The sequence below is a fragment of the Gopherus flavomarginatus genome, chromosome 7, assembly GCF_025201925.1.
Source record: "Gopherus flavomarginatus isolate rGopFla2 chromosome 7, rGopFla2.mat.asm, whole genome shotgun sequence".
Classification (NCBI taxonomy): domain Eukaryota; kingdom Metazoa; phylum Chordata; order Testudines; family Testudinidae; genus Gopherus; species Gopherus flavomarginatus.
The window spans coordinates 20,500,241-20,518,546 of NC_066623.1; the positions used below are offsets into that span (position 1 = coordinate 20,500,241).

Sequence of the window (18,306 nt, forward strand, 5' to 3'; positions counted from 1 at the left end):
GGGGAAACCCACGTAATTTTACTGGAGAACTATAGAAACAATGCCTCAGCTGATGCACTGCGGGAGAGAGAACATACCAAATGGGAAGCACAAGAATTTGAGAACTGTTTTTTCTCCACAATTTTTTATTTTAAATTACAAAGGATGTTGCATACATTGATGAGTTTGTATCTGAAGAGAAGTGCTAGGGCTCCAGGGTGACAGAGTAAACAAAAATCAGTATTTTAATTGTGCCTCTTTAAAAAGAAAACTGTACAACTATTAACCAACATTAAACATTGCAACTCTTAACAGATCATGCTTTTAACAAGGAAAAAATATTTTCTGACAGAGACACAAGACTTTCAGTAAGTTTTTCTGAGCTCCAGTTGGAAATTGACTACAGAATATTGAGGACAGCATTACAAACATGACCCCAAGCATAAGCAGAGCAGGTTGCCACGTTTTGTTAAAAAAATATTGTAATTTTTGCCTTTCAGTCAGTTCACTAAATCCACCATGTGCCATCAGCCTTAGAGTTCATTCTTAGCCACAATTACTGAACTACAAGACATCTTTTAGACAGATGGAAGTTTTCTAAAAAGGAGAGGGGAAAAGGGTGGTTCAATCAACAGAAATGCAGTTAGTAGAACATAGTGTTCTAAGAAAGATTAAAAAAAAGCAGCTACATTTCTACCACTACATTTGTTTGGTTTTTCCTGTCTCTTCTCCATGAAGAGACAGGAAAAAAAGAGGAAGTATTGTGGTAGAAGATGCATTTGTAATTATGAAGTCCAAGCCAAGAGAATCCTACTCTAACCATTCTATGCACCCAAGTTTGGCTTATCCAGATGTTCTTAACCCATTCAATCTTTAAATGCTAATACAGTACTACAGTATATATTGCTTGCTTAAAATAAAGAGTTTAGGATTTTTGTCCAGATTAAACAATAAAATTGAGATTTGTCTTAAATGGATCTGGCTTTATTTTTGGCTCCATTGCTCAACAGAACGACAGTTAATAAATGCATAATCAGCATTTGTCTTTGTGTAAGTTCATGAATGTCTAAGATGCTGAGAGGTATAAATTCAGCACACACACTTTACCATGCTATATCCATTAAAAATCATGGCCTATTGTATAATGTAAATCAATCAGCAGCAGCAAGGTATCATTCAGTTTTTGGATGCAGGGAAAAAAAAATACTCTAGAGTACCACTTACGCCATGTGGACATTGAAATATCTCCAATGTAAACTGGGATATTAAAAAAAGTGGTGTTTTCTCAACATGATAATACCCTTTATATGGTTACAACAAGAATCAGCCACTTCAGCAGTAACTATTTGAAATGTATTTTGCATGATCCCTAGGGTAAACAAAATGAACTGCAGCTCTGTGAATAAGTGAAGGTTTCATCTGGTAGCATACTGAACTAGTGGTACTCAACTGAAACCTTTAATTTTAAAATAAAAAAAAAAAAATCATGATTAGACACATTCTTGAAATTCAGGTCCCAAGGCCAAATAAAGATACAAACATTCATGCTATGTAACTGGGCTATGCCTCAACACAATTTCAGGAAGACTGCTAAGCAAGTTTGAGGAACAAAATTATATTTGCTATTTCTGCTGAAGGCAACTGTATACAACCCTTTCAAAGTAGGTGGAAAAATCTTAGTTTTTTAAAAATATGTTTTAAAAAGATTTATGGAAGATAAAAGCACATCCATTCTTGACATTTTTGTGAATAAATTAATAGTTTTATTAAATAAAGGCAAACATCAGATAATGGTATAGATTTTAAAAATGAAACCCAAACTGGCAGTATTGAATTTCAGAAATATGTCTGGTCCTTTAGATTACTTAAAAGACCTGCCATGGATTTTATAAAGGAAGAATTTTGCTTTTTACTGCTATTTTTCTTTAAACTGGAAAAAGAGCTTACTAAACTTCAAGCTGATGAACTGAGCACACCTGCACCCGATCCTCACATCACTTTTACATCAATGTATATCACGGATGTCAGTGTTGTTATTCTTGATTTATACTTCTATGGGAGGAGAATCAAGCACATCCACATCTATCTGGAGACTTAATAAGCACCCCCCAAAAAATAAATCAGAAAACGTGTTTGATACACTCATGAAAGTCAGAGAAAGCATTAGCTGAAGGGATGTAGTGGAAAATATTTTTTATTTTATTTGTTTAGCCCTAGCACCCCCATCTCCCAAGGCCATTCAAAATTGCTCTTCCATACAAATACAAAGTAACTATTAAGAGAATTTGAAATCAGATTCATCTGAAGTTCCTTCATGATGCTTTTATCATAGTTCTGATTTTGCTTTCAAAAGGGTCAAAGGATTTAATAGATTCAGGGGAATGAAAAATACAAACATTTAGTTCTAAATGTACAAGTAAGGCACAATATAAAGCCACATCATAATCTGGCATGAAGGAAATAGGAACAGACAAGAATCATACATGGTACAGTAGAACACGCAGTCCATCATACTGATTCAAAAAGTGTGGCACCCAAATTCAGGCTGACAAGATCTTAACAAGAGCAGTTTGACAGCATGCTTTAATATGGAAACAAATTCTAGAGAATCCAGTGTATCAGAAAAAAAGGAAGAACTTTTAGTTTTTATTAAATCAAAATGTATAACTGGTTTTGGATGACAGAATTAAAGTGAATATTCACAATGCCTACACTCAAAAATATTCAAGGACTTCATTAAGATCCACATACCATGTATGAATGCTGAAAGCCTTTAGAGAACTATTCTCTAAAGATCATCCAAAAATGCATGCCACAATTTCCAAAAAACAGAACATGTACATTTGTATTTTTACCCTTATAAGATTTGTTTGTGATAAGAATACACTAAACATATATATTTTAATGACACTAGAGGAAGCAGATTGTTACTGGCATTAAAGTACAACCATTTCTAGACGGTTTAAATGCCACAGAGTCCCCTGGTTAAAATGTAAAGCTGCACAGCTTGCCTATGTCATCTTTATGATAAAGTTAAACCAGCAAAGGTCTTAACTTTACTCTACATTTTACTGCCAGGTTTTATTTAGATCAAGTATCGCTGCAGCATTCTGACCAGCCCAGAGTTAGCAGCAAATGGCAGGAATCATATAAAAATGCATTTTTCTTCTTCTTCTTTTTAAACAAAGTGCTTTTCTAAGATATACATACTTATATAAATAGGTACAAAATAAAGTGTCAACATTAAAAAGCTCAACTATTTAAAAGCTTTTAACTATTTAACTTAAAATAATACATAGAAAACACTGAAATGCAAGGGTACGGAATCCGCTAAAGAGATTCAAAGTCTTTTTTGAAATGCTAGACCAAAATCATATTCTGGTTTTCAGACAAAATAAAAACTATAAAGCAATGTTAGCTCAGTATTCCTGAGCAGCTAGAAAAGGGCATTTTTCTACCTTATCGTCAGTTTAATTTGTCATGTAAATCCTACCTGATTGCAAAACTGCTGTCATTGTATTTTAAAATACTGCCTTGTCTATACAGTTCTGATACAGCGTTTGCACCTTTCTAGCATCACAAATGTTTAAACACCAGAGAGGACTAACATTAATTCAAATTTAAGTATAGCCATGACTTTAAATTTACATGACATTGACATTCTTTGTCAAGATTTCAATGGCCAAATGCATCTCTGGTATAACTCTTGGTATTGGCAGAATTACAGCAGGGATGCATCTGACCCAATATGTTCTGTTCTGAAGCTACAAACCTGTGCTTCTCCTCCCACCACATTAAAAAAAAACAAACACACACACACACACACACACCATCCCCCCCCCTCAAACATACAAGACAGTTTTGCTAATCCTTTAAGAGAATTTTCTAAGTTTTGACTAGATAGTATTGGGTACTTTTTCACAAGTCTTGAAAGAAAAACTTGTGACACAGTTCAGTGGTATTTTGGCTTCCTCCACCCTTTTAAAATTTTCAAAATATCAAGCTGTAGCATAAGTTGTGGACACACTACAAGCATGTAGCAGGATTTCCATTTTCATCTTCCACTCTTTAGTTTACTACTTTTGATTCAGACCTTCTTACACTAAAAGTTTAGGTATAAAAATAATCCTACCTATACATAAAAGGAGTCACAGTACAAACTTAGATAAGCTACATGAAGGAGAGAGATTTCCCCAAAGGGAGTGGAAAGAAAACCTTCATGGACTTTTTTATTTCCTTTCCATTTTTTCAGTAGCTACATTTTAAAGTATTTGGTATTTCTATTCTCAGTAGACAGTGTTTTGTCATTATCTTTAAATAAAAAGGAAAGGGGAGAAAAAAAGGGGTCCATGAAACCAGAGAATGATCTTGCCTTGACATAAAGGACTTTCTCGTCAAGAGATAAAGCTTTTCATTTATACTCTAAACACTAACAAAGCAAACTCTTATGAGCAGAAGAGCAAATAAGAACTAACGTGTGTTAGTATTTCCTAATCATAGAAACTACTGAATTAAGAATAAGTCACATATAAGTTTGAAGAAGCTAGTTTTGAAATTTCTGTACAAAAATATAAAAGAAAACTATAAATTTTGTTTTTGTTTTAAGCCTGTGCTGATCCTTTGAAACATCACATGCATAATAATACATCAACTGGAAAAGTGGCAACTAAGGAATTAGATTATTTGTAGCTCTTTTTCTTCTTTACATATATACATATTACAATAAAAATAATTTTATTTTGGTTGTTTGGTGGAAGTATCCTACAACAAGCTAAATAATTTTTTTTAAATTCTCAAAGTTGAAAACTATTTTTCCAATAGCCTTCTAAAATCCACATATATTAAAAATTTCCTACAGCAAATGCAGAGAAAAAAAAAGATTGAAAGACTTCGAGATGGTCATCAACTTATCTACTATGGAAGCGAACTAGAAGAACAGCAAAATAATATTATGTATGAATGCTCCTTCTGTAGATAATTGGACCCAAACAAAAAAAAATTCACAGTTCAGTAAGATCCCTAACCCTGACCTTTAATTTTTTTTTCTTTTTTTTGTTTTTTTACATTCAGTACAGTATCATGTAAGCTGTGCAAAACTTTACTTAGACTGGCAGTTTGCCATATCAGTTGCATTTGTCTTTGGTACAAAAATAAACAATCGCATTAATGTGCAAGTATTTGTTTTCTTCCGGCCAAGTACCGAAATTGAATTTTCTAGAGCCATCTTTTATACAATACATAGACTCTGTGGCATATATCTACATTTTCAACATATTCTTATATACATTCAAAAATTTGTAAGAGCTGGAACAAATACATGAAACCCCATAATCTTACCATCTATACATCTTGTTTTTTCCTCAGGGTTTTCATCGTACAAAAACTTTACTAGCTTATATTTATAGCTCTCCCCCAAAATACAAGGCACAAAGAATATACGTTTTTTCTCCTCTTACTTTCACAGACATTTAAATACAATATTAAGCTCAGAAAATTAAAAAGTCTTATATGGCACACTAGCTCTAAAGCCGTGTGCACTATGTACAAGTTAATGGGTGCAAAGAAAGCTTATTGGTTTTATTTTTCAGAAGAAAAAAAGCAGTAATTCTAAAAAAACCCACTAAACTTTGACAGTTTACAAAGAATGCTTCCTCTTAATTTTTAATTTTACTCAGAGCATAAACCTGCCACAATGTTCAGCATTTTGCTAAAATTTTCACTAGCACAAAATGTGTTTTTGCTTCTAAAGCAAATTATATGATCTGGTTCTAGGTTTAAAAACACCTAATCTCTGTATTTGTGCCTGAAGCAGCTTTAATACTATATGGTTTATGCTCCAAAAATGCTAATTAAGCATTTTATATCGTGCGTTTACTTATCCTGTTACATTGTTATTAAAAAACTATGGAACCTAATTTTAAGTGTTTACATAATGCTAAACTGACATGCAGACCAGAATGAAATTTACAGTGGAGTACTTAACACAGGTAGAGCTCTGACCAATGAGATTAGGTGAAATGATATCTGTTAAACTTTTGATGTTGGTATTCGCAGCCCTACAAGGCCACCAGTGGGGTCTCCTTCCGCAGTTTTCTCTAAAACTTGGTTCACAAATTCTGATGTTTGACCAGCTACAGGTAGTCCTGGAAAGGAAAATTAGGGATGTACTTTAAGATCTCTTTTATTCCCACACGTGTATATTTTAATTAATACAAAACCTCTCAGAATTCCTGTTGTTGGTCAGTAACCAAGCAGAATGCCTAAAGCTCTGTGATAATTGGGCAACTGCTCCCATAGAAATACTAGGCTGAAGGGACTCAACACTTGCTACATAACAGTTTTGGAGTATGTAGTTGATTAAGTTTATTCCTTACCAAGAGTATCTTTAATAAGTACATCAAGCTTCTGTTCCATGTTGGTTCCTCTGTCATCTTTAGGACTCTGCACTCGATTAACAATTTCTTGTTTGATAGAGTTGATCACAAACAACAAATTATCTACAGAAAAAGACAACATTGGATCACATAGTAATCTCTCTGGGGCAGGAACTGTGTTTCCCTATGTGTATGTACTACACTTTATAGCAATGGGCCCTATAATAGCACTACCACAACACAAATAACTAATCAAAAGCAAACCAAAATATCTTTAAGCACTACCTACAAGTTAAATACCAACACCCTTTTCTGCATGAAAAAATGTCCAAAGTATGACTCTGGTGACATGAAAATACAGAACATACAACCGTTTGTATTAAGACAAAGGGAAAATTGCGAAAGTGAAAAAAGTTAATTACCATATTCTGTGTTGAGACCCCATAGCTTCACTTTGTTGGCTTCATACTGGGCTTTCTTCTTTAGTCTGCAAGCCCTGTAATGGAGAGAGTCAATATGCCTCTAATCGCTATAGAACATTCATTACCAATAACTTCCATCCGTGCTGCCAGAGACTGTGGCTTATTATCTGCTCCCACGTCGTCTCTACAACCACTGCTTGTATTTGGTATTACTCAAACACAAATAAATGCAATATGGCAGCAGTTCCTGTAGCCTCTCAGATTCCTGTTAGTTAAGTTAACAGGATGGCTTTCTGAGTCTGTGTCAAAATCTATCAGCTAGGCCTGCTTCCACTGGAAAGAAAGTACAATTTAGTTTGCATTTTTCAATGTGAATCAGATGCCATGGTTGTTTTGGGGGATTGTTTTTATTTTTTTTGTTAAAGCAATACTAACCTTACAATGCTTGTCAAGGATGAAGCAGCCTCTCTAAGAAATTCAAAGAGGTCTCACTTGTAAAGCATATGTCTAGAATAATCCCAAATAGGATTAATTCACACAGGTAAAAGCCATTTAAAGTTTACCTGGAAGCTAGTTTGTTCTTTTCTTTTCTTGACCTCGGTCTGGCAGTTAAGGGAAGTTCACTGACTGGTGTCAGGTCACTAATCACCTTATTCAGTTTCCTTAGTTCATTGCCAATCTGGAGAAGTTTTTTGGGGTTAGGAGTCAGGTCTTCCACATCAGTCCTCCGTGACTTCTTTACTGCGTATTTTCCTATTTGAATACACAGATGACAGGGCTGAGGGGTGTTAGAATACAGAGACATACAACTGAAAAACATTCTTAAAAACTGTATCTGGGGAGAAGGTTGTGTGCATCTGGGGAGTAGGTTATGTTTTCATCACTGGAGACCTGGGTGCAACCTGTCAGGTCCCTGTGACCTTCTGCAATATAAACAGGACCACCACACAATTTGGCACTACTGACAATCCATCCAGAACCAGGACAGCAAACACTGCTGGTTAGGACTGAGATACAGGAGCAGTGATGGGTGGGATGCAGGATAATCTTTGAACTGTGGATGCTACACGTCAGCAAGGACTGGCACTATCTCTTCCCTGGATGCACTACAGATTCCAAACAGTTAAATAAAAGTTATACTGTTTCAGTGATTCCTTCTCATATAGCATAACAAGAGCTCCCTTACATGAAGTCAGAGACAGCATCGGTATGTGAAGATGACAGCATCAAAGACGCTAACTGGTTACTAGAGAACTACTCTTACCATGATGGAGCCCATTCTTCTGATACATGTTACTTGGTAGCGTATCTCGACTCCACTCCGACGGCCTCAGCATTCTTTCTTGTTGCGATGGTGTCAGTTGCTCACTATATTCCCAAAAGTATCTTCGTTTGCCTCTTTTTCGGCAAGATACTGCAGCACTTTCTTTTAGGTCTTCCACCGAATCATTTTCGTATCCTACAGGGATAAATTGCATTAGTCAGCTTATAAACTCAAGGTTGGAAATATTCTAATGTGTCTACAGGTACCAAACAAGCCTTCAAGAAACTACAAGTGAGAAGACTTTTAGTTAATGTCCCAAGACACAAGGAGAACAGAAAAAAGTTACCAAACATAGATTCTCCAGATAATGACATGGTGGGGTAAATATTAGACATTCAGGGCATTCTGTAAAACAGATGGATTATTAGTTTTTAGTTAGTTGGACCCATTTTTTTCAAGAGTTGCTTTACAAGATGATGTATTGGGACCACTGGGGAGGGAAGGGAAGAGAAAATGATCCAGTTTGATTTTGACCCTGCCTAGATCAAGTCATTCCAGAGGGGCAGTTATCAACGCAAGTGCCCTCAGTTTAGAGTCTAGTACAGGATTTCTCAAATTGGGGTCTGCGAGTCATGTCCAGGGCTTCCAGCCCCACTGATCAACTCCTCCCCCTCTCTCCCAGTGCCTCCTGCATGCCATGGAAGAGCTGTTCAGCGGTGTGCAGGAGGCGTTGGGAGGGAGGGGGAGGAGGTGGAAAGAGATGGGGAAGAGGAGGGGCAGAGGTGGGGCCTTGGGGGAAGGGGTGGACTGGGGATCCGTGACAAATTTTAAATCAAAATGGTGGTCCTCGGGTTGCTGAAGTTTGAGAACTGCTGGACTAGTATAAGAAATGGGTACTGAACATTAAGAATATGATCAACCCTACCAAATACATTCTCTGCTACATCCTATGTGCAAGAGTAAGGAAGTCTGCATCCCATAAGCTACCCGCAATAATCAAGAGAAGCATCTTTCCTCAAATCAGTGGTTTCCAAACTTTTTGAGCTGTGCTCCCCTTTGAGTTACAATTTCTAGTTGTGTCCCCCAACCCAGATAGAAATAGACACAATACCTGCCCCTCCCATCCTAGGTTCTCAGGGTGGGGAAAAAGCACGTGAGATGGTCTGTGGGGGAGGAGCCAGTGCTGGGCACGGAGTCTGCCATGAGCGGAATTCTGCTCAGCTGCAGCAGATGTTGACACTGACCCATAGGGTGGCCCTCTGAGATGAGTCAGGGAGTGGAGGTGGAGCTCCTTCCCCGAGCCCTGACACATGGGGCTGGAGTCACCACTTACCCCCCTGAATGTTCCTCCATTTCCCTGTAGGTTGGCACGTGCCACTATTTGAAAACCTCTGCCTCACAAGTCTCAAAAAGCTTTGCACATATTAAGTGATTTAGCCTTGCAACACCATATTGAGGTAGAAAAGTATTTTACCAAGACAGAAACTGAAGTACAGATAAGTTAAGAGACTTACCCAATGTCACACAAAGTTAGTGTCTAAGCCAGAGAACATGATCTCTTAACCATCAATTGTGCATTGTAAAAAACAACTACAACAAAAAAGAGTCCACAAACAAAAAACCCAGACATGTATGTCTGGTAAATTTTTCCTGAACAGTGTATGAGCCATCACCCTAATCCCAAAAATCACACATAATTCACGGTAAGGATAAGGAAAGACCCTTGCACTCTTGTTTAGGATTTAAAATGCACTCTGTGACCTACCCCATTTTGTTTCCCTATAACTACCCAGTATTATTAGGGTTCAGGGATTTGAAAAAGAAGTATACAAGTCTGTAGAAATCCTTCTGGACCTGGTTTTCTGGCAAGAACATTTTGGAGCTTGAGAAACTTTGTAGGGTGAATAAAAATGGATAATTTAAAAACAAGTATTTTACTCATACTTTAAAAATAAACTTATTTAAAATTAAATTTGAAATGCTAACCCAGCATTTGACACCAGTAGTAGCTTCTGCAGGTTCAGAGAGAATATTTTTTAATTTCAGTTTGTTCAACTACGTCAGTTCAATGACTAATTCATTAAAAGTCAAGAAACTGAGTGGGAGCTGCATGAGATCTACTAGTTCTAAAATCTTGAAGAACACAGTGATAAGAAAATCATTTCAATTCACTAACTACAGATAAGACTTTATTTAATAAATCAGTTTGAAATATCAAAACATGTTTTCATAAATCTTTCTTATGTACCCAGAACATTTTAGGTAGGTTTTTTTTAAACTAATAAAAATATTGTGCAGTTTTGGGGCATTTTAATTGAATTCCTATTTCCATCCAAATGCATCTGGACACAAATCATGAACAACATATTAATCTAGTAAATAATATATGTGTCATTCATCATTTTCTAACATAACAAAATGTAATAATTAAGATACTGAACAAATGTATTTATTTAAGCAATTGTATAACTTAACATATGTATAGTTATGCTCCTGGCTATTCAAAGGATCTATTAAATGTAGCCATTACACTAAATTTAACTAGTAAGTTACCATTAAAAATGTTGATCTGCAACTAATAAGAATCAACCTTTCTTTAGAAAAATAACTGAGTAAAATGCAGATCAAGATTAAATGTTTCTTGCTTGCTGATCTATATCATGATTGAAAGTTAAATCAATCCACCCTGACATCTTGCTAAATCAGCAGTTCCCAGTCTTTCTAAGCAATTTACCAGCTAGACTTCAGATGAACCAGCTAGTGCCTCCTCTTATTCTACTGAATATTCTAATCCAGCATGGAGCTTTGGCCACTCCAAAGTGTATCCTAGCCTAAATACTCCTAGGTCGGTAGGAGAAAGTGGTGCTGCATCAATTCTCAGTATTATAGGAAAGTAGAGCCTAGAATGCCCAGAAATGGTACATATATCAATTTAGGAAATAGTGCCCTAGTTCTATTACCTGTATAATGGAAAAGGCATAGAGAAATTCTGTTTTAAAAACAGCTGGTCCTCTATTAGCTAGTGTGAGAGAGAACCTAGACAACCCACCTGGAATCCCATGCAATGTCAGTTGACCTTTGCTGAAGTTTGGGCTCCTAATGCTCTTACCATACATTAGCTACACTCCTGCCCTCCATGGCAGAAAGGCAGCTCAGTGCTGGCCTGACAAAAGGAGAATGTAGTTAAATAGACTGAGTCACCAACCCCTGCCCAAAGTGTAAATTTCATTTTATACTAGATTATCCCTCTTTTCAGCTGCAGATGCAGTGCACATAAGATGTGCCTCTGCAATGACTGGGTGAGGAGGATAAGACCTCAAAACAGTTGTTGCTCAATAGAGAATGGCCATCCACTTTTAGGATGTCCTTTAAAGCAGTGCTTCTCAAAGCCGGTCCGCTGCTTGTTCAGGGAAAGCCCCTGGCGGTCCGGGCCAGTTTGTTTACCTGCCGTGTTCACAGGTTTCGCCAATTGCGGCTCCCACTGGCTGCAGTTCGCCACTCCAGGCCAATGGGGGCTGTGGGAAGCGGTGCGGGACAAGGGATGTGCTGGCTGTGGCTTCCCGCAGCCCCCATTGGCCTGGAGCAGTGAACTGCAGCCAGTGGGAGCCACAATTGGCCAAACCTGCGGATGCAGCAGGTAAACAAACCAGCCCGGACTGCCAGGGGCTTTCCCTGAACAAGAGGCGGACCAGCTTTGAGAAGCACTGCTTTAAACTATGGATAATGAAGGAGCATGCAGATTATTAATTTATCATTGTTTCAGATGAGTCAGTGCTTCATAAACCCACAGAAATACAGTGCGGGGAGTGGTGGAGGGAAAGGTGAATCAAAGTAGAAAATATACATGATAGGAGTCAATAAAAACAGTATGTTCTTTGTCCTTTCAGTGAAATGCATCTCTGTATCAAAATTAACTCTCTACCTTTAGTTTCAATATAACAGAATGAAAAACCTTTCTGCTCTATGCTTGTTTCACCACTCCTTCCTTCCCATCTAGGTGTGTTTAGCCTGGGATACACTTTAGCGAAGCCAAAGCTCCATGCAGGATTAGAAAAATAAAGAAGCAACACAAATCCTGGTACAGTGTAATTAGACTAGATAGTGATTTAATCTTTTAGTTCCACGCTTGGAATAAATGACCTTCATTATTTACTTGAAGCTCCAGTGAGCTTTTATAGGCCAAGAGGTTTTTTTGTTTCTTAGTTATGCTGCATGTAAGAGCAGTAGTATTTAAGAGAAGGTGGAATGGATTGCTGGTCAGAAAAAAAACTTTCAAAAGAGCAATTAAAGCAATGCCACTAACTGAAATTCTAGCAATTAAAAAAAAATCCTTTTCAAGATTACATATTATTAAACATGGGAACCTAATAATGTGGCACAGTGGTCCAGGAGTTATACAGTACGGTAATCAAGTCAGACCACACAAAAATGTAACAGAAGCCACTCAATGCTTCAGAAAGAGAATAAGTTGCGTGGATTCCCTAAAGAAGCAACGAAGAGGGAAAGCTTAGAGGATGTTAATAAAGACCCGTAATGTACATGCAGAAGTAATATAGAGCATACTGAATACCCAATACACTGTTTTATACAAGGTCTACTCATGACTTCTTCCTTACAAACGTGCTTGACTGAGATTGCTGATTTAAAGTGGAATTTTTTAACTGCCTTTTGAGTTTCCTCCCCAAAGTTATATATTGTCAAGTGTCTGTAAAAGCTGTTAATGTCTATTCTATGCTAGAAAGTTGTAAGCCCACTAATAAAACTAAGCCCCTTAACTACAGGCCTCTTTCCTTACAGTTAACCTTTACAGTAACAGTTACTGCATTGTCACCTTCCAGATGAGGGTTAGTTCTCTGTTTTCTACTTGCAAATCAGAGAAGAGTTCTGTCTCCACAGTCCCACTGAATGCTTGGTCTCGGAGACTGACAACAGCAGGCCAATTAGGGACAATTATAGGATTGATCTGTGTATTATGGACAATTGTCCAGTAGGATCTAGACCAGGGGTCTCAAAACATGCAGCCCGGGGAGTTATTTCCTGCAGCCTGCCATAGGCGCCGACTCCACCAGCAGCCAAGCTCCCCCCCCCAGACCACATAAGGAATAGTTTCAGGTGCTTATATTTTATTAAAACCCGCTTCACATTACAGTTTTTAAAAAGTTAATATATTGACTTTTAATAGCATACTATATTACTTTTCATTTCTTTCATTTTTGACTATACTTTTGTATCGTTGCATGAAAAGGTTTCAGAGATGCAGCCCTCGGGCCAATGTACTAGTCCTCATGTGGCCCTCGTGGTGATTTGAGTTTGAGACCCCTGATCTAGACAGACTATCAACTGATTTCACATGGGCTACCCAGGCAACTGTCAGGAGATAAAAATTCTCTTGATACACTAAGAGAAACAACCTATCACAGAGCTGTAAGGCTCCGTGTATCCCACTATCAAGAGATTGACTCAATACATCCCAGCCCAGGAAAGGGATGGATAGACACATGCAGTAGTGTCTAGTAAGCTGGGAGTCAAGAATTCTACACTCTCTTCCTGATTTTACTACTGACTGTGTGACCCTGACCTTCTCTGTGAAACAGGTAGAATACCTACCTAATGGGGTGCTCTGAGGTTTCATGTTTGCATCTGAAATCCTTGGATGGAAGATCCTATGTAAGAGTAAAGTGTTGCCATCTATATCTATAAATCATCCAAAGCATATTTCCCCCCAATACTTGCTTGGCAGAAAGAGCTGCCCACCTCTTAATATACCACAAAATTCAACAAACCTGGTTCAGAGAAAGTATCACTGATGTCATCATCTTTGTCTTCCTCATAATCTTCTTCCTCATCATCATTTTCAGACAGTTCATGCTCACTGCCAAACCCCTCATCATGGTCCTCATCTTCAATATCTTCCTCATCCTCCTCATCCTCTTCAGGGTCTCCTTTGGTTGGCTGCTCACCCAAACCGTCTGTGACAAAGAGAGAATAATTGTGCTCTTCTTTCTTCTGTGAAGGATCTGAGACAGATGTGCTGGCAGAAAGGCTGCTCTCCCCCACGACTAGCCCTGGAGGTTCCTGGGGTGGGCTGAGGAGCAGCTCCTGAGTCTCTTTAAAAGGCAAAATAGGCGTATTATGACTCTGAAGGGAATCTATCCCTTTCCTCTCTTGTCTCTTTGCTACAGCTCCACAATAGCAGGTATTCTCCTTTGCCGCATCTGCATGTGCCTGGCTCAACACTGGTCTGCTTTGTGGTAATGGACTGATCTTTACTTTTGCCTTTTTAACATAGTCTTTACATTCCACATGACTGTTCACCTTCTCATTATTGTACACATTGGTCTTCATGATTTGTGTGCTTGAAGTGGGCTTGCTTGCCTTTTGAACATAGTCTGACAAAGGTGCCTCAGCCTGAATGTTCTTTGAGGAACACACAGGGGCTGCAGCTCTACTTGTGATTTTTTTCCCAGGTAACAGAGAAGTTAAAGGGTTTTGTTTTACACTGAAGAGTGAATCTGAGTAATAAAGTGAATCTGACACAGGTTGAGAGTCCTCACTGTTAAGCTGGGCCAGAGTTGGAGTTTTACTTATCACCTCTTCATCTTGGTATGGGCTTGAGAAATCATCAAGGCCCAGGTAATCCACTTCCTTTGTTCCCCAGATGTCACAGCTGGTTAGTTTGGTGTACTTAGTTAAGTCTTCACAGTTTGTGTCCCACTGCTCCCAGTTTGAGGTGAAAGCAGCTTCACTATCCAGGACGTCTGTAAAAGACTCTAGATTTTCAATATCTTTGCAGTCCTCCATAGAAAAGAAGTTGTCTCTGGAGGTCTGCTGATAGTCCATTTCTCTGTCCTGTGCATAATAAAACAAGTTAACAAGGCACACTTTATAGACCATCCAGCTGCCTGGTCTATAAAAACAAACAAAAAAATCCCCAAAAACAAACAAAGAACCCTCCCCAAACACTGAGTGATGGTGAAGTGTACCAGCCTGATGGCACATGAGGCCTTTTTATCCCCAAACCAGACATAGCACAAGTAGCTCAGCATTGAGCTAAAGCAGGGGTGTGCAAACTACGGCCTGTGGTACTGCCCCCCCGTGGCACCGCAGGCCTGGCGCCACTCTCAGAAGTGGCCCCTGGGCGGGGGGGGGGGGGGCAGAGGGCTCTGCGTGCATTGCCCTTGCCACCAAGCACTGCCCCCCCTACAGCTCCCACTGGCTGGGAATGGGGAACCGTGGCAAATGGGAGCTTCTGGGAAGGTACCTGGAGGCATGGTAAGGGCAGTGCACACAGAGCCCTCCGTCTCCCTACCCCCCAACTCCCTGCCCTAAGCGCCCTGCCTGCACCTCGCACCCCTCCTGCACCCCAACTCTGTGCCCTGAGCCTCCCCACACACCTCTCCTGCACGCCATCTCCATGCCCTGAGCTCCCTGCTGCACCCTGCACCCCTGTGCACCCCAACCCCCTGCTCTGAGCCCCCTGCCGCACCCTGAACCTCTCCTGCACCCCACCCCCCTGCTCTGAGCCCCCTGCCACACCCTGAACCCCTCCTGCACCCCAACCACCTTCTCTGAGCCCCCTCATACACTCTGCAGCCCATCTCTGCCCCAATCCCTTGCCCTGAGCCCCTTCCTGCACCCCCCTCCCACACCTCACACTCCTTCCTGCACCCCAACCCCCTGCCCCAGCCCTGCATACAATTTCCCCATCAAGATGTGGCCCTCAGCCCAAAAAGTTTGCCCACCCCTGAGCTAAAGAATCTTTTTACGAGAAAGGCAGGAGCATAGTTTCCATGCACCATCAATTCTGGGCTTCTCTGCTGAGACTGCCAACAAGGGTACTGGCCAATTGTGCTATGGGGTTTTGCACACCTGGCCACTGGGAACTGGACTAAGACCAACAATTCATTTCATATATAAAAAAGCCAGCAGATGGAAATTACTTTAGTTCCCTACTCACCTGGGTCAGATTTATACAAGTGACCAAGAAAAGCAGGGCTCCACATACCAGCCATTACCAATGCCAGATATCCCAACCCTGAAGAATCTTGTTCTAGCCAGATCAGTCAAATAATGAATATGAGCAATCTTTTTCCCTAGTCCATGTAGGTCTGGTATAGGAAAAATTAGTTATTTCCAACATAAGCTTAGTTTACATTTTGTTCTGTTCATGTGTCATCCTCAACTTGGGGGAATGTAATGTCTTTCCTAGACAAGACTACATTGCTTGGGACTTATGTCTGCAAACAACATCCCAGCAGCGATACACCTATCTGTCAATCTGAGGCTCCTGAACATAAAGCCTCTGCTGATGGTTAGTTTTAACAGCTTCCTGTAAGTGAAACATCCCAGTTGGTGGCCTGGTGGTTGGGGGCTAAGTCAGAAATAAGTGAATAATCAGACAGCAGACCTTCACTGAACAGCTCCCTATAGACCATCCCCTCATTTACATAGGAAAGAAAGGTGTAACCCAAAGGGAAAAAACAAAGTAACTTACTAGTTCATACATGAAGTCTGGATCTGAACTATTTGCCAAGAGATCTGTGCTCGTCAGCGTCTGTTCTGAAAATGTGTGGCATTGAAAGGCATCCCCAAAAGGAGGGTCCATTCCGCTCACACTGGGCTACAACAAAATCGTTTGATTTTGTTAAGCAAGCTACGAAAGTTATATAAATATATACATATTATATTATATGCGCACTCCTACACCCCATATACTTCAACTTTGAACTTGTTCTATACTTGCATTTGGAAGACTTTTAGATAAACAAATAAGCAAACAGCCAGTAAACGATATCCAGTGCTTTTACCCACATGAGACACTAAAATTTGTATCCACTATGTAGCTGCTAGATAGTTGCTCATTTATTCTTTTTGTTGTTGACTTGAAATTCTCAGTTGTTTGGTGAGTTTAGTGAAATTTTAGTGCTTGTAGAAGTGCCAGACTAGTACCCCTGGCTCTAGCCAATACTCTTGTGAATGGGCACTATCTAAGTTTTTCATCCACTGCTTCATCAGTGGGCCTTAATCTTGCCTTGCAGCACTCTTACTATTCTAGTCCTGGAAGCTTTAAGTACACCTCAGTTATTTCAATCCTGGGGAGAGATTGATGATTTTACCAACTTGTTCCATTACAAACCAATTGCACACGTACTGGGGGAATAGGTGGAACTTTGCGTAGAAACATTTTGCAGTTAGGTTAGGATTACAGGCCACAGAAATTATAAGTAACAAGACTACTTCCTGCTTTTTGCCCTTAGTCCTTATTTTTTACTCCTGCTTTACTGTTTCCACCCTGTCCCCAAAGAGACATCACTCATTAGTCCTGGGAGCTAGGGAGGAAGCAGCATTGGATTACTCTCACTCTCACCTAGAGCTGGGCTGGTATGTGAATCATTGCAGTAATAAAAGGCTGTTCCAGGCACCTACCCTCATCAGGAAGACAACTTTGCTGAATCCTGTTTTGTGACAGAGACTACATGACCAGTCATATCACCACCAGGGCCCAGAAATTCTATGGAATTTCTATACTGATTTTCGCAGCAAGGGTAAGCATTTAGTGCAGTATTCCCAGAGAAGTCACACTGGGATACAAGACTGTCAGAGAACGAGACCAATTATATCTCCGTATTTGTGTGCACAAGCATGGGGCAGTGTAATGCTCCGTCAAAACCAACAGCCAATTTAAAAACAAACAAAACAAACTGAAACAATGCTATGAAGCAATGGCAGCTAAGGTTGAAATAAGTTACTGCTACAAGCCTGATTTTTGGTCTCCCTCTAAAATCCACAAAAGAAGTCACACTGGACTCAGACTGGTAGAAGTCAAAATTTCTTCTATACAATTTGAAATGAACTGGACAAGAGGTTTCTGAATTAGGACACTAGCAGGTCATAATTTGTGGTGTTTGCCTGAAAACCCACCTTGCTAGTAGGTGGTGATCTTGCTGGAACATGATAAGTGTGTTTCACTGGCTCACTCTGCAGGTGGCTCCTACGCCCACAGACAGAGAGGTAAAAGTGGCTCTCTAGAATGAGTACCTAGAGTATGGGTTAAGCAGCCATGAGTTAACAACTCTAAGAGCGGTCAAACCGGAGGAGAAAACTTGAGTTTTTAGTTTTGTTTGTCCATTGATGATTACTTTATTATTAAATAAAGTCAAATCCGAGAAGGGGACAGTTTTGACTCTACCCAGCATCTTGGCTTTAACTTAAAGCAGATTGGGAAAGGCATCTCACTGGTTATAATTTATACTCTTCTTCTGAAGGT

The 18,306-nt window shown here is 39.5% G+C and overlaps 1 protein-coding gene across 2 annotated transcripts in view; it reads right to left on the reverse strand.

The window, feature by feature from the left end:
• Window positions 1–105: 105 nt before the first annotated feature.
• The window catches only part of CREBRF (CREB3 regulatory factor), a 29,071-nt gene continuing 10,870 nt past the window's right edge, over window positions 106–18,306 (reverse strand). For both annotated transcript variants that reach the window (XM_050962653.1, XM_050962654.1), the window contains 7 exons: window positions 16,534–16,659; window positions 13,823–14,888; window positions 8,040–8,234; window positions 7,339–7,528; window positions 6,776–6,849; window positions 6,354–6,476; window positions 106–6,122 (listed from right to left, as the gene is read on the reverse strand). In XM_050962653.1, the coding sequence (XP_050818610.1) occupies window positions 6,007–6,122; window positions 6,354–6,476; window positions 6,776–6,849; window positions 7,339–7,528; window positions 8,040–8,234; window positions 13,823–14,888; window positions 16,534–16,659 (1,890 nt within the window). In that variant the 3' untranslated portion in view covers window positions 106–6,006. The remainder of the gene's footprint in view (window positions 6,123–6,353; window positions 6,477–6,775; window positions 6,850–7,338; window positions 7,529–8,039; window positions 8,235–13,822; window positions 14,889–16,533; window positions 16,660–18,306) is intronic.